Genomic DNA, 15,489 nt, shown 5'->3' with positions numbered 1-15,489 from the left:
TTAAAAATCTGTTAAAGTACGCTCAGGTTCATAGCAGCATTATTCACAACAGCTAAAATGTGGAAGCAACCTAAGCGTCTACTGATGGATGAATGGATAAGCAAAACACGGTATATACATACAGTGGAATATTATTCAGCCTTAAAAAGAAAGGAAATTCTGACACATGCTACAACATGGATTAACCTTGAGGACATTATGCTAAGTGAAATAAGCCAGTCACAAAAAGACAAATTCTGTATGATTCCACTTATATATGAGAGGTACTTAGAGTAGTCAAAATCATAGAGACAGAAAGTAGAATGGTGGTTGCCAGGGGCTGAGGAGAGGGGAGAAGAGGAGTTATTGTTTAATGGGCATAGACTTTCAGTTTTAAAAAATGAAGAGTTATGGATATGGATGGTGGTGATGGTTGTACAACATTATGAATGTATTTAACACCACTGACTATACACTTAAATCAGTTAACATGGTAAATTTTATCACAATTTTGAAAACAAAAAACCCTATTAGAACATATCCATTTGTTTAAATATATGCTGGCTGTCTGCCATATGCAGAATGCACTGCTGCTGGTACTCAACCCCCCATGTATTCCAAACCAAATCTGATATGGTTTGAGACACTTTTTTTTTTTTAAAGAATGACAAAAAGAGACTGGCACATGTCTTCTTACTTTATTAAATTTTACTAGTATTCTTTAAGGGACAAACACACAGACAAGTAGGCTACAGTGAAGAAATCTTATTTTTATAAGCGAGTTAAGAAGCCACTAATATACTTCCAGGTATTATGTTCAGTGATGCTTCTTATCTTTATTCTGGGACTCCAGGTAATATTCAGCCCCTATAGCTATCACAAACGCAGCAAATCCCCATTTGAATCCTTTCAACAATGCACCAGCAAAGGAAACATTGTTTGCAAAGCCACCCATGTATCTCCAAGCTTCATTGCTAGAGGAAAAAAAGGGAAAAATCATAATCACACGTGACTTATATACATTGAGTAAAATATATTTAATTTTCATCTTTTTAATAGACTTAAATGCAACCTTATATAAGATAATCTAAGTGGACCACAATAGAAATCTTTCTGTGGCATAAGATAATTAGGTCTATATGCCCACATTTCACATATAAAATACAAGAAAAAATACTTGATGGTTTCACATTTCAGTCATAATACTCAGGATTTTACAGAATTCTCAAATGCAAGACTCACTTTGGCCTATCCATCACAGGTCAGTGGTGTGGCTTTGCTCATATTAATCCTTACAGCATCATGGAAAGAGGAAATTAGAGACTTGGGTATTAACCTTTGCTCTGACACTTATATTAGATTCACAACCTTTTGGGCAAGTTACTTAACCTGTCAGGGCTGCTTCCTCTTCTACTCAGTGATGATTACTATCTACCTTAGAGTGTTATTATAAAGATTAAACAGGGTAATGTATAATCTATTTTGGCACAGAAAGTATGTAACACTTGATATTATTATTACTATTCAAGAGGATCATGGCTTTTCCCTGTCATAGCCGCCTAAACTTTAGAAGACTGATTTCCTGGGGCCGGCCCTGTGGCATAGCCATGAAGTGCACGCACTCTGAGGCTGGCGGCCCTGGTTTGGATCCCAGGTGTGCACCGATGCACGGCTTGTGGGGCCATGCTGTGGTGGCGTCCCATATAAAGTAGAGGAAGATCGGCACCAATGTTAGCTCAGGGCTGATCTTCCTCACAAAAAAAAAAAAAAAAAAAGAAGGCTGATTTCCTGTTCTGGCAATCTTTCTTCTGAATTTCCTGAACAGAAGTCAGCGAGCTCTAGTGAAAAAAGTCTTCTGTCACAGGTAAGGATAAGTGAGTAGAAAAAATCATGTTATGAAGAACAAAAAACACTTACCTCTAAAAATCTGACTAACTAGAAAATATGAGAGCTAATCAAATCTAATTTAGAAATCAAAACCAAAGACTTAAGAAGAAAACTACAGAGTAATACCCCTCATGAAAATAGATGCAAATATTCTTTTTTTTTTAATTTTTAATTTATTTATTTTTCCCCCAAAGCCCCAGTAGATAGTTGTATGTCATAGCTGCACATCCTTCTAGTTGCTGTATGTGGGACGTGGCCTCAGCATGGCCAGAGAAGCGGTGTGTCGGTGCGTGCCCGGGATCCGAACCCGGGATGCCAGCAGCAGAGCACGCGCACTTAACCGCTAAGCCACGGGGCTGGCCCTATGCAAATATTCTTAACAAAACTTTAGAAAATTGAACCCAGCAATATACGAAAAGGATAATATATCATGAAGTAGGGTTTACCTCAGGAATGCAAGATTGGTTTAATATCTGAAGATCAATAAAAGTAATTTGACACAAACTATGTGAGCATCTCAACAAATGCAGAAAAAGCATTAAACAAAATTCAATACCCATTAATAAAAATAACAAGAATAGTAACTCACAGTAACCTAGCAATAGAAGAGAAATTCAACTTGATGAAGGGCATCTATGACCACCCTACAACTAACATTATACTTAGTGGTGAAAGACTGAATGCTTTCCTCCAGTTAGGAACAAAGCAAAGATGTCCACTTACACCACTTTTATTCAACATTATACTAGCAGTGTTAGCCAGTGTGATAATGCAAGAAAAAGATATAAAAGTTTATAGATTTAAAAGGAAGAAATAACTGTCTTTGGAGACAAAATGATCATCTATGAAGTAAACTCTAAGGAATCTGTAAAAAAAAATCTGCTAGAACTAAAAAGTGAATGTAGCAAGAAAACAGGATACAAAGTCAATATATAAAAATCAATTGTATTTTTATTTATTAGCAATGAACAATTGGAAATTAAAGTTTAAAAATACCATTTACGGGCCGGCCCCGTGGCTTAGCAGTTAAGTGCCCGCACTCCGCTACTGGCGGCCCGGGTTCGGATCCCGGGTGTGCACCTATGCACCACTTCTCCGGCCATGCTGAGGCCGCGTCCCACATACAGCAACTAGAAGGATGTGCAACTACGACATACAACTATCTACTGGGGCTTTGGGGAAAAAAAGGAGGAGGATTGGCAATAGATGTTAGCTCAGAGCCGGTCTTCCTCAGCAAAAAGAGGAGGATTAGCATGGATGTTAGCTCAGGGCTGATCTTCCTCACAAAAAAAATAATGATAAATAAATAAAAGATAAATAAAAAAAAATATAGAGAGAACACTTATAATTCAATAAAAGATGACAAATACCCTGGTAAACAAAATGAGCAAAAGATCTGAATAGACGCTGTACCGAAGAAAATATACAAATGACAAATAAGCACACGAAAAGATTCTAATGAGCATAGTTTTCGTGGAAATGCAAATTACAACCACAAAGAGATATTACTATCACATTCGCTAGAATGGCTAAAATTAAAAGACTGATAATACCAGGTGTTAATGAAGACATTGAGCAATTGAAATTCTCATACATTGCTGGTGGGAATGCAAAATGGTACAGCCACTTTGGAAAACAGTTTGGCAGTTTTTCGTGAAAATAACCATACACTTATCATACAATCCAGAAATCCCACTCTTAGGAGTACCCAAGAGTAATGAAAACATATGTTCTGGGGCTGGCCCCGTGGCTTAGCGGTTAAGTGTGCGCGCTCCGCTACTGGCGGCCTGGGGTTCGGATCCCGGGCATGCACCGACGCACCACTTCTCCGGCCATGCTGAGGCCGCATCCCACATACAGCAACTAGAAGGATGCGCAACTATGACATACAACTATCTCCTGGGGCTTTGGGGGAAAAAAAAAAGGAGGAGGACTGGCAATAGATGTTAGCTCAGAGCCGGTCTTCCTCAGCAAAAAGAGGAGGATTACCATGGATGTTAGCTCACGGCTGATCTTCCTCAAAAAAAAAAAAAAAAAAAAAAGAAAACATATGTTCACAAAGAGTTGTACTTGAATGGTTATAACCACTGTACTCATAATAGGCAAAAACTGGAAACAACCCAAATGGCCATCAACTGGTGAACAGTAAACAAATTGAGATATATGCATACAATGGAGTACTACTTAGCAATAAAAAAGGAAGAAACTATGGATATAAGTTAACAATGTGCATAAGTCTCAAAAGCATTATGCTAAGTGAAAACAGCCAGAACAAAAGGCCACATATTGTATAATTCCAACTGTATAAAATTGGAGAAAAGGCAAAACTATAGAGACAGAAAGCAGATCAATAGTTGCTGGGAGCCAGGAGTAGGATAACCCTGAGTGCAAAGGGGCATGAGGGAACTTTTCAGGATGATAGAAATATTCTGTATCATGACTGTCATGGTGGTCACATAATTGCATACATTTGTCAAAATTCATGGAATTATCTACTTAAAATGGGTGAATTTTACTCTATGTAAATGATACTTCAGTAAAGATGATTTAAAAACTCTAATGTAAAAAGCCATTTTCAATGATTTTTAATAGAGAAAACATTGAAAAGGAACATAGATACTTATGCTTTATGAAAAATTCTATCTAAATTACTTAATTATTCTTACCGGCCCCATGGATCCCTTAACCCTCGTGCAGCCAGCTTTTCCTGGACAGTTTCTAATGGTGTCCCTTCTATCTTCCATTGTTTATAATCTGGAAGTTCCATTTTACCATGACCATGTTCATGTTCGTGTCCATGGGCCATGTCTATAGGAAAAGATTAACATAAAGGGAAAATATGCAGATAGTAGATATCAAATACTAAGTAAACTAATACAAATTTACTATTTATGTTTTAAGATAAAACATTTGATGTTTTAAAGAGAGAGTCCAATATAAATACTTGAAAATTCTGAGTTAAGAGATTTTATAAAAGTGTCTTATTACATAATAGTATATGTTCACAGTCAGGAAATACACATATACAAAATGTAAAAAGAAAAATAATCAGTAATCCCACCACTAAGAGATAACCATTTACTACTTGGTTCCTTTTTTTTTTTTTTGTGAGGAAGACCAGCCCTGAGCTAACATCCAATGCCAATCCTCCTCTTTTTTGCTGAGGAAGACTAGCCCTGGGCTAACATCCCTGCTCATCTTCCTCTACTTTATATGGGATGCCGCCACAGCATGGCTTAACAAGCAGTGCGTCGGTGTCGGAACCGGCGAATCCCGGGCTGCCACAGCGGAGCTCGCGCACTTAACGGGCTTGCGCCACCGGGCCGGCCCCAGTTCCTTTCATTATAATAAGAGCAAACGTTGATTGCGCCCCATGTGCCAGGTGCACTATACTAAAGTGCTTTACATGTATTAACTGCGTTACTCTTAAAGCAACTGTTTGAACTTAAATTATGATTGTTATCTCCATTTTACAGACGAAAACAATGAGGCTCCAGGCAGCTAAGTAACTTTCTGAAGGTAACAAAAACAGTAAATGTACAGTTGGGTTTTGAACCCTGTGGTTTGGTTGCAGAGCCCTTGCTCCTAACTTCTAAGCAATGCTGTTTCCTTCTTTTTAGTCCTTTCATAATGCATAAATATGCACAACAAAAATGTTGTACAGTTTTGTTACCTGCTTTCCCCAGAAGATTCTTTTAAAATGCAGTATTATTGTTTAAATACATATGATCACATGAACTTTTTCTTTTTTTAACTTTTTTTAATTTATTTACTTTCCCCCCAAAGCCCCAGTAGATAGTTGTGTGTCATAGCTGCACATCCTTCTAGTTGCTGTATGTGGGACGCAGCCTCAGCATGGCCGGAGAAGCGGTGCGTTGGTGCGCACCTGGGATCTGAACCCCCGGCCGCCAGCAGCGGAGCGCGCGCACTTAACCGATAAGGCAGGGGCCGGCCCTGTTTATTTAATTTTAATTAATCTGAATTTCAAAACAGATTCTCAAATCAGTTATTGGAAAATTTTAAAGTGTTTGAAACAATTTGGGCACACAAATTTACTTTTTTAACTGTAAATTTTATGAAATATAAACACAGATTAAGTGTTTATATTTATTAAAACTCAGATACATATTCTGTAAATGAAAAATACATCAATTTTGAAGACAGTATGAAGAAAATGTAAAATATTTCCTTAACTTTTAATACTGATTACATCTTGAAATGATATTTTGAATATACTAAGTTAGATGAAATATATTATTAAATTAATTTTTTAAATGTTTTTAATATGGCTAAGAATGCATCATAGAAGGAAAAGTTCAAGTGAAACAAGCGAATACTTGTCGCAAGTCATGATAGTGGTTACCTCTTCGTGGAGATGGAATCACAGAAACACACGGGAAGCCACTAAGGCAGTGTTTTTCAACCTGTTTTTAATTATTGTACCCCAAAGGAGCTTTTCTAGACTTTTTTTTCCTAATCATGTTCTCACCGCGCCCCCCCCACCATGAAATTTTAATAGCAGATACACGTATACCTGTTTACGTACTGCGGCTCTTTGGAGGGCACAGACCACTGTGTTATCCAAGATGTCTTCCGTCCCCCCTCCCGGGCCCCAGAACCACTTTTCACCGCCCTGAAGGGTGATCCCTCTGTCGAGAACACATATTCTATTACTGGCAATGCTTTATTTCCCAACCCGAAGGGTGGTTACACAAGTGTTTGCTTAATTATAATTCTTTAAAATGTACTTATGTTTTGTACACCCTTCTGTTCCGCGCACTTCACAATAAGAACTAAAATTAGACAAAGTGACAAATCATGCCAAGGACTCAGCATCGGCTGTTTATTTCAGCGTCAGAGCTGTTCCAACAGGAACGGCAAGGAAATCAGTTCGACAGAGAACGAACGTGTCATCACGAAATTTTAAAAGCTCCCTGCCTACGTCTGGCGCGAACCCGCAGGCCTGGCGGGGGTCGACCTCCCCTGAGCCGGCCGGCTGCAGCACAGGGGAGGTGCCGGCCTGTTTTCTCCAAGAAGGGAACGAAAGGGTAACGCCACTCACACGACACGTAATTTTACGGTTTACCCAGGACTTTGACGTGTATACCCGGACCTCCCCTCACTTCTCAAGTTAGGAATACCACGAGAGCCTTAGAAAATAAAAGACAGTGACCTCGATCCCTGTTAGCGTCCTCACCAGTCCCCGCACCCACGTACGTGCAACTTAAAAACAGTAACCACTCTAAAAATGGATGTGACTTTGTGCCCTGCTTTCTTCCCTTTAACATCGTGTCATTAACATTCATACCAGAAAAACCTTACTTAAAACTATACCTGCTTGTGAGACAGACAGCACTGTTACTGCTATTTTACAACTTTCGATGTGGGGGCTGTTCTGCCGTCATCCGACCCAAAGGTACACAGAGCACGGGGCGGAGGGCGCCGCGGGGCCCGAGGAGGAGAAGGGCGTCTGGACTCAAGCACAGGGTGCTCACGGCGTCCTCCACGGCCAGCCCTCGCGGCCCCGGACTCCGAGTTCTCTGCCGCCGGTCCTTCGCGCTCCTGCCCTCCTGAGCCACACACCCTCATCTTCCTTCTCCATCTAGTCTCTCCCTCGCTACAGGCCCCAGCATAGAGCCGCATTCTTATTCCCAAAGATCTCCCGCCAGTTTTCTACTTTACCTGACAGCACTCTGACCTCTCAGGACACTCAATGTTCAACCCGGCAGCCGGAGCCAACCGGAAACGGAAGCTGTCGCCTCGAGTACCTTACGGCAGGAAAGCAGAGAAGCCACGTAACGTTCCGGGACTGGGTCACAGATTCCTGGACCAGGTGGAGGTGACATGAAGGAGGCTGGGAGTCGGCATTTTTTCCGCACATCTGTGCCTCTGTAGTCTGACTGAGGGAAGACAAGTTGTGGAGGGCAGAAGGCCGGGGAAGCGACGATGTCTGCCTTGCTCGGACACCGGAAGCTTTAGAGCCTGCACAGAGGGGAGGGCCGCGGAGAGGCTGCAGCCAGTAGGCGAGGCTGTTGTTGGGGCGTGGGCTCGCCCAATGGGAGGGCGGGTTGTTGCGCTGCAGTTGGCAGGCTGCTGCGGGAGGCGGTGGCGGTAAGAAGCCGGAGGCAGCGAGGTGACAGGTAGGCGGCGGCGCTGTGTTTGGGGGACGCAGAGTGCTAGGTCAGGAGGGGTTTCCTCCTTCCCGGGCTGCGGGAGCTCTAGAGGGGCTCTGACGAGGCTGGGCCGCGAAGGCGGTAGCCGAGTGTCGGCGGTTCCGGAACCTCTCGTCCACCAGGTCGCAGCTTGGGAGGGTCGTGAGGAGGAGAAGGCAGCTGGGGCGGGTGGAGGCTGAGCCCTGGGGGCCTGGGGCGTGGGGGGCTGCGGTGGCGCCGGCGGAGAGAGGAGGGGGGAGCACGACGGCGCCGTGAGGGCTGGAGGAATTCCCTGGACGGAGCCCCGAGAGAGGAGGACGCGGCACTGCAGGCACCTGCGAGAGACCCCGGGGGTTGCTTCTTGGGGCGTTTTCTTGGGGTGAGCAGGGGGAGCGGAGAGGGAAGATATTTCCTGGCCGTAGGATCCTTGAAACTCTTTGTGGCTAGCCATTATGTAATCCTTGGCTATTTACCCGAACAACTAGGTTGTCCCCCCTGGAAGAGGAGGTCTTGCAACCAATTGGTGTGTCAGAGTAGTTTCTTCGTTGGTTTGAGTGTTTTCTCCCCCGGCAGGCTCTGTGGGCGAAGGAGCATGAAGGACAGAGTAGTCACGAAGAGCTCATCCCAAATATGGACTTGGGTTGAGAGAGATGTTAGTTTGAGATGAGCGTGGCCAGTTCACGTTTTGTAATTCACGAATTTATTTGTTTTGAGGGTCAAGGCTGATTACAAATACTTTTTTTTTTTTTTGATCTTCAGGAAAGTGGAGAGCCTCAAAAATTTATTGTAGGAGGTAAGTGCAAGTTGGAAAATGAGTAGAAAATTAGTTGTCGTCCCCTGCCCCCCCCCCCGCCCCCAGTCATTGTGGATATTAGAAACTGAAAATAAGGTGGTGGTCTGAATTGGGGGGGGGGGGAGTCAACTTTTAAGTAATTTGCTCTGTAAGTCTGAGAAAGTATTTATGAATTATTTATTTCTTAGGTTTAAAAAGTATGCTCTTTGGATCTCTCCGACTGAGGTAAAATATATTTACAGACATAACTGTAAATTATCATTTTTTTCTAAATTTTTATAATTCATTGCACAATGAAATGTAGAATTAAAATAGGAATTCCGTTCAGTATATGTTATGGAAGGACAAGCTACATTAAAAACTTGATTTTGTAGCTTGCTAGAAAACAGTTTTTTTTATTTATTATTATTTTTTGTGAGGAAGATCAGCCCTGAGCTAACATCCATGCTAATCCTCCTCTTTTTGCTGAGGAAGACCGGCTCTGAGCTAACATCTACCGCCAATTCTCCCCCCCCCCCAAAGCCCCAGTAGATAGTTGCATGTCATAGCTGCACATCCTTCTAGTTGCTGTACGTGGGATGCGGCCTCAGCATGGCTGGAGAAGCGGTGCGTTCGTGCGCGCCCGGGATCTGAACCCAGGCCGCCAGTAGCGGAGTGCGCGCACTTAACCGCTAAGCCACGGGCCAGCCCTAGAAAACAGTTTTAAAAGAAGCATTATAAATTGCTAAAACATAAGCTGATTGAAATGTTGCCTTTAGCTTAGACGATAAGGACTAATGTAGTATTAGCAAGTGTATAATTTTCCTGAGCTTATTTTAATACTGCATGTCAGAAAACCTTCCTAAGATGTGATTTTTTTCTATTAATGATAATTTATATTAGTATATCCCAGAACCTGCATCACAAACTCATTTTTTTCTCTAAATATTCTTTGGTAAAGAGAGGTAGATCGCGTTAGCATTTGTTAGTTCCGAAATGTGTTAAGAGTACTGAGATATTTATCAATGCTTCAGATAAAAATTTTGATACTTGGTGTTTCATTCTTTCTTTTTATTTTTGTGCAAGAATAATACTATCTCAGTCATAAAGAATACTTCTGCTTCTATTTTAGATGCAATTCTATAGTGTGAGTACCTGTGAACAAATCTCTGCTTTCGTGCAGGGTGGTGTGTGTGTGTCTCTGCCTGTCTCTATGTGTGTATGTATGTTTCTTCTTATATAACCAGCCTACTAGAGCTGTCTTAGAGAACTAATGGCTGATTTTGAATGGCCAGTAGGTGTCATTGTAGAATTCGGTGAAGTTGAACATTGAGCAGGAAATTACCAAGTGATTTAAGAAACACTAGTCCAAATTAGAATATAATAATAATTGGCTGATTACTTATACATCATTAGAAGCCATCTTTTCTGATACGTTTCAGTATTGGAGCTGTTTATAAGGAATTTGAAACAACAGCTGTAAAGAAGTGTAATTGTTTGCTCTAAAATGGACTTTGAAAGCTTGTTTTTAATCCGACTCTTAAGTTGTCTTGACATGCATATGGGTTTAGGTTTGTTTGATTATTTTTAATACACAGTTTTGGCATCATATAGTAGTTTATTGAGTTCTAGAATGATTAAGATTTTCAGCTTGACTGAGCTTTATAATAGAAAAACCAATGCTACATAATGAAAAACTAAAATGATAAAATATGGGCAGAAGGTCTCCAAACAAGTTATCAGCCACACAAAATAATACTTTGTTATTGTTCTTTCAATTCAAGAACAGGGGAATTTTTGTCTTCCTTTTTCTGTGACTTCTTAGTTTTTTTGATGTCCAAAATAGCTTCTTTTTGCTTTTTTATCTGGGTAGTAGACTGTGCTTTTCTCCGGATGATGAGCTGACCATTTGTCATTGTCCAAACTGTAATTTAATGGATTCTGATGGGAGCTGGCACAGAAAGCTCTGAAGGTGGCTCACAGCCGCTTACCTGCAGAGCCTTCTACTGAGCTCTTGTCACTCTGTAGCTCTTTTCCTTTTGCCTGCTGTAATACAGTGTTAAAAAATAGAGTTGGACCATAATTCAGGAATTCTCCATGAAAGTGGAGAGTTACATATATATCAGAATAATCTAGGAGTTAAAAAAAAAAAGACACACACACATATCCATTATATCATCTCCCCTTCCCTTCAGAATATTTGTGGTAGGGGGAATATGAAGGGAGGTAGATATATTTTGAAGAAAAAAAAAAATCCCCTATGTGAAGTGGTTCACCACTGGCTTCCGCTTTAGAATCATTGATCTAGTTAAAGGCTCTCACACTTGTGTGAACCAGTAACAGTAGTTTTAGCTTGAGAAAAAGGGCTGCCAAATCTACCAATATTTTTATAGCTCAATAAATTTTCATCATTGAATGTCATAGCTGGGATAAATTTTCTAGCCAGGAGCTAAAGTTGCCAGAAATAAAAATTGTGCTGAATGTTTTGGTTTGGATTAGTTTTTTTCTTGGCACTTAGCTGCTTTCCATAAACCAGGCTAATTTCTTTCTTGATTCAGACCTGCTTTACACAGATATTTACTCATATCTTGTTCTCTTAATGTCTCTGAAAGCTATCTAGTTCTAGAATTGGAAAATAAGAATTGGAGGTTTTCTTGATAAGAGGTCTTTTTGCAACATTGCTATGATATGATGAAGATGTACATTTATCTTTTGTGTAAACATTCACTCAATAATACAAATTAAAACTTGGAATTGTGAACGTGGTGACTTTGACACGGGTCCTGTTTGGAAATTCATGGTTCGTCTTTATGAAATCTAGACTTTCTGTTTGGTTGTCTGTCTGCCATGGAGACAAGTATGAGAAAAAGTAAATGGGTAGACTTTAATTTTGGAGAAAGTAGTAAAATCTCAATTATGTAATATATTAAGAGCTGTCGCTTTGATTTTTTATAGAAATATAGTTCTTTCTAGGTTTGAAATATAACTGCAAAAATGTAGTCATATAGTAAGTGGCACTAATTTGTTGAATGGCAAAGCATGGGCTACAAAATAGTTAATTTTGTTCTTTTTTTTTTTTTTTTAAAGATTTTATTTATTCATTTTTTTCCCCCCAAAGCCACAGTAGATAGTTGTATGTCATAGGTTCACATCCTTCTAGTTGCTGTACGTGGGACTCGGCCTCGCGTTGTACGGAGAAGTGGTGCCTCGGGGCGCGCCTGGGATCCGAACCCGGGCCGCCAGCATCAGAGCGCGCGCACTTAACCGCTAAGCCACAGAGCCGGCCCATTAATTTTGTTCTTTTGTAAAACACTGAACTCCAAAAAATGTTGGAATCAAATTTATCACCTTTGGCATTATGGATCCTTGACTTTTTTTTAATTGAGGTATAATTGACATAATCCTTGACTCTTGATAGAGCTTGATTCTTAATCAGTATAGACTATTGTTAGCTACTAAGATTTGTCAATGTATCTCCTTAAATTCCTTTTCCCATATATTTTTTGAAAAATGGGTGGAGGGAGTTGGATGCTGAGTGAGGAGTGAAATTTATGCTTTTTGCATATTCTTTTATATTGAGGCTTACATTTTTTTTTTTACTGGACTTTATTTTTTAGAGAAGTTTTAGGTTCACAGGAAAATTGAGTGGAAGGTACAGAGATTTCTCATGTATCCCTCCCCCATACATAGCTTTCCCCATTATCCATATTCTCCACAGAGTGGTACATTTGTTATAATTGATGAACCTGCATTGACACATCATTATCGCCCACAGTCCATAGTTTATATTAGGGTTCAGTCTTGGTGTTGTACATCATATGGGTTTGGACAAATGTATAGTGACATGTATCCACCAGTAAAGTACATACAGAGTAGTATTGAGGGTTTTTAATAAGCATGTATTCCTTTTGTAGTTCTTTCTTTTTAAATGAAAAAGGGAGTTGGGAGGGGAAAGTATGCTGCTGTCCTTTCTACTTTATAAGATGATTGTTAAACTCATGTAGTAGACATGAAGTGTTTGTAAAATCTAAAGTTAATGTGAATTTGCAGTCTATCACAGTACCTACTGTTTTATTGTTTATGGGAAAAAACTAGAGGAAATGAATGTTTCTGTTCTTCAAGGTTCTGTTGTCAAGTCTCTTCTCATTCTGTACTCTGTCCTTCTGATCTTATTTACTCAATTACATCTAAACGTGATGATTCTCAAATCTATGTCTCTAATCCCGAGCTTTTTCTTGATCTCTGGTTCCTATTCTATAAATCTAATTGCCTGCTAGATGAGAATGACCTATAGATCTCTCAGTTACAGTATGTCTAAAACTGAATTCGTATTTTATCTTTTATCATCTAATGTGCTGAAGCTGGAACACAGTGTTATCTTTGACACTTTATTCGTATACCCCTCATCTGAGCAATGCCAGGTTCTCTTGACTCTATCCTCTTTAATTTCATTTACTTCTCTCAATTTCTACAACCACTAGAAATAGGGTGAAGAATTAGGACCTAGAGGCAGACTGTCTAGATTAGAATCCCAGCTCCACCATTTATAGCCTCAGTTTCTTTATCTTTAAAAACAGAATTGTACAACCCAGCAGTTGCACTCATGGGCATTTATTCCAGAGAAATTGAAACTTGATATTCCCACAAAAACCTGTACATGAGTATTTATAGCAGCTTTATTCCTAATAGCCCCAAACTGGAAGCAAACAAAATGTTCTTCAACAAGTGAATGGTTAAACAAACTGTGGCACATTTCTACTATGGACTGCTATACAGCAATAAAAAAGAATCAGCTATCTATACATGGAAAAACTTGGATGGGTCTCAGGTGAAAAAAAGCCACTCTCAAAAGGTTACATACTATATGATTCTATTTATATAACATTCTTCTTCTTTTTTTTTTTGGTGAGGAAGATCAGCCCTGAGCTAACATCCATGCCAGTCCTCTTTTTGCTGAGGAAGACCGGCTCTGAGCTAACATCTATTGCCAATCCTCCTCCTTTTTTTTTTTTCCCCAAAGCCCCAGTGGATAGTTGTATGTCATAGTTGCACATCCTTCTAGTTGCTGTATGTGGGACGTGGCCTCAGCATGGCCAGAGAAGCAGTGCATCTGTGCGCGCCCAGGATCCGAACCTGGGCCGCCAGTAGTGGAGCATGCGCACTTAAGCGCAAAGCCATGGGGCCGGCCAATATATAACATTCTTGAAATAACAAAATTATAGAGATGAAGAGCATATTAATGGTTACTGGGGGTTAGGGATCAGGGAGAGGGCAGTGGGTGACTACAAGGGGACAGTTCTATATCTTGCTCGTGGTGGTAGTTACACAAATCTACATATGTTATAAAATTATAATAAAACTACACACACACACGAGTGCTTGTAAAACTGATAATATCTGAATAACCTCTGTGGACTGTACCAATGTCAGTTTCCTGGTCTTGGTATTTTACTGTAGTTATGCGAGATGTTACCATTGGGGAAAACTGAGCAAAGGGTACTCAGGACCTCCTGGCACATAGTTTGGGAATTTCCTGTGAGTCTATAATTATTTCAAAATAAAAAGTTTTTTAAAAGGGTTGTTATAAGGATTAAATAAGGTTCTTATTACAGTACTTGATGCATCATACGTATATAAATAATATAATAGCAGTAGCAGCAGCAGCAGCAGTGATGCTTTGGGCCTCTAACCTCTTACTAGACCTCTCACTAGGACCATTCCAACAGTCTTCTTATTGGTCATCCTGCTGTCAGTCTTTACTCCCTCTAGTCCATTCTACAGCGCAGCCAGAGAGCTCTTTCTAAAGTGCCTATCACATATTAGTCACTTCACACAAAATCCTTTAATGGCTCTCCATTAGATTTTCATATACTAATTTATTTTTTTTAATCATAGTGGAATGAAGCATTGGAGTCAGCATGACTTCCAGGATACGGTAATAGATGAATCAAAGATAAAAGCAGAAAAATCTAAGGTGGTTTTCTCACCTTCAAGAAACTACTATTTTAAGTATTGTTATTTTAAAGTTTATTTGTTTGGTATTGCTGCCTAAAACACTACCCCAAAACTTAATGACTTAGGACAAAAAGGTTTAATATTTTTCATGGTTCTGTAGGTTGGCTGAGCAGTTCTGTTGGCTTCATTTGGCTCTCTCATGCAGCTGAATCTACCTGGAGAGTTGACTGAGTTGGAAGGTCCAAGATGTCCTCACTCACATGTTTGCAGTTGGTCCTGGCCATCTGTTAAAATGCTTCAGTTCTTCTCAATGGCTTCTCATCCCCTAGTAGACTAGTCTGGCATTTGTACATGGCATTCTCAGGATAGTGTTCTGAAAAGGGGGAAGGTGGAAGCTGCAAGACCTCTTTGAGGCTTAGGCTTTGGAACTTATATAATGGTCCTTCCACTATATCCTCTTGGTCAGAGCAACTCACCAAGCTAGTCCAAATTCAAGGGAGTGGAAAAATAGAAAAAGACCTCTGTCTCAGTCAGGTCGGCTTGCTATAACAACGTACCAGAGTCTGGGTGGCTTAAACAACATTTATTTCTCACCGTTCTGGAGGCTGGGAAGTCCGAGATCAAGGTGCCAGCAAACTGTGTCTCCTGAGGGCCCACTTCTTGGTTCAGAGATGGCTGTCTTCTCGCTGTATCATCATATGGCAAAAGGGGTGAGAATGCTCTCTGGGGTCTCTTTTATAAGGG

General features: G+C 40.4%; 2 protein-coding genes across 10 annotated transcripts in view; one reads left to right on the top strand and one right to left on the bottom strand.

Annotated features, from left to right (window-relative positions):
* Window positions 1-662: 662 nt before the first annotated feature.
* On the bottom strand, window positions 663-7,638 carry NDUFB3 (NADH:ubiquinone oxidoreductase subunit B3). 2 transcript variants are annotated; one of them, XM_004426788.3, is made up of 3 exons: window positions 7,549-7,638; window positions 4,533-4,674; window positions 663-953 (listed from the first exon to the last, which is right to left on the bottom strand). In XM_004426788.3, the coding sequence occupies exons 2-3, from the start codon at window positions 4,670-4,672 to the stop codon at window positions 797-799; spliced, it is 297 nt and encodes a 98-aa protein (XP_004426845.1). In that variant the 5' UTR covers window positions 4,673-4,674; window positions 7,549-7,638; the 3' UTR covers window positions 663-796. The 2 variants fall into 2 exon arrangements, with proteins under 2 accessions (XP_004426845.1, XP_087291716.1); XM_087435590.1 differs by lacking the exon at window positions 7,549-7,638 and adding an exon at window positions 6,401-6,515.
* Window positions 7,639-7,794: 156 nt separating this feature from the next.
* HYCC2 (hyccin PI4KA lipid kinase complex subunit 2) overlaps window positions 7,795-15,489 on the top strand; it is a 96,850-nt gene continuing 89,155 nt past the window's right edge. For 5 of the 8 annotated variants that reach the window (XM_087435577.1, XM_087435578.1, XM_087435573.1 and 2 more), the window contains exons 1-3: window positions 7,795-8,006; window positions 8,778-8,811; window positions 9,000-9,036. The gene's annotated coding sequence lies outside the window, so the exon portion shown is untranslated. The remainder of the gene's footprint in view (window positions 8,007-8,777; window positions 8,812-8,999; window positions 9,037-15,489) is intronic. The other 3 variants (XM_014784728.2, XM_087435576.1, XM_014784727.2) reach the window with 2 other exon arrangements.

Source organism: Ceratotherium simum, chromosome 9 (genome assembly GCF_057802395.1).
Source record: "Ceratotherium simum simum isolate JZ-2026a chromosome 9, ASM5780239v1, whole genome shotgun sequence".
Lineage (NCBI taxonomy): Eukaryota > Metazoa > Chordata > Mammalia > Perissodactyla > Rhinocerotidae > Ceratotherium > Ceratotherium simum.
The sequence above is the reverse complement of the archived record's forward strand: the minus strand, read 5'-3'. Positions and strand labels throughout refer to the sequence as shown.

Coding starts and splice junctions, on each gene's coding strand:
- NDUFB3 (XM_004426788.3), bottom strand. CDS start 4,672: ATGGCCCATGGACACGAACATGAACATGGTCATGGTAAAATGGAACTT. Junction 954..4,532: donor TTAAGGGATCCATGGGGCCG/GTAAGAATAATT, acceptor TTTTTCCTCTAG/CAATGAAGCTTGGAGATACA.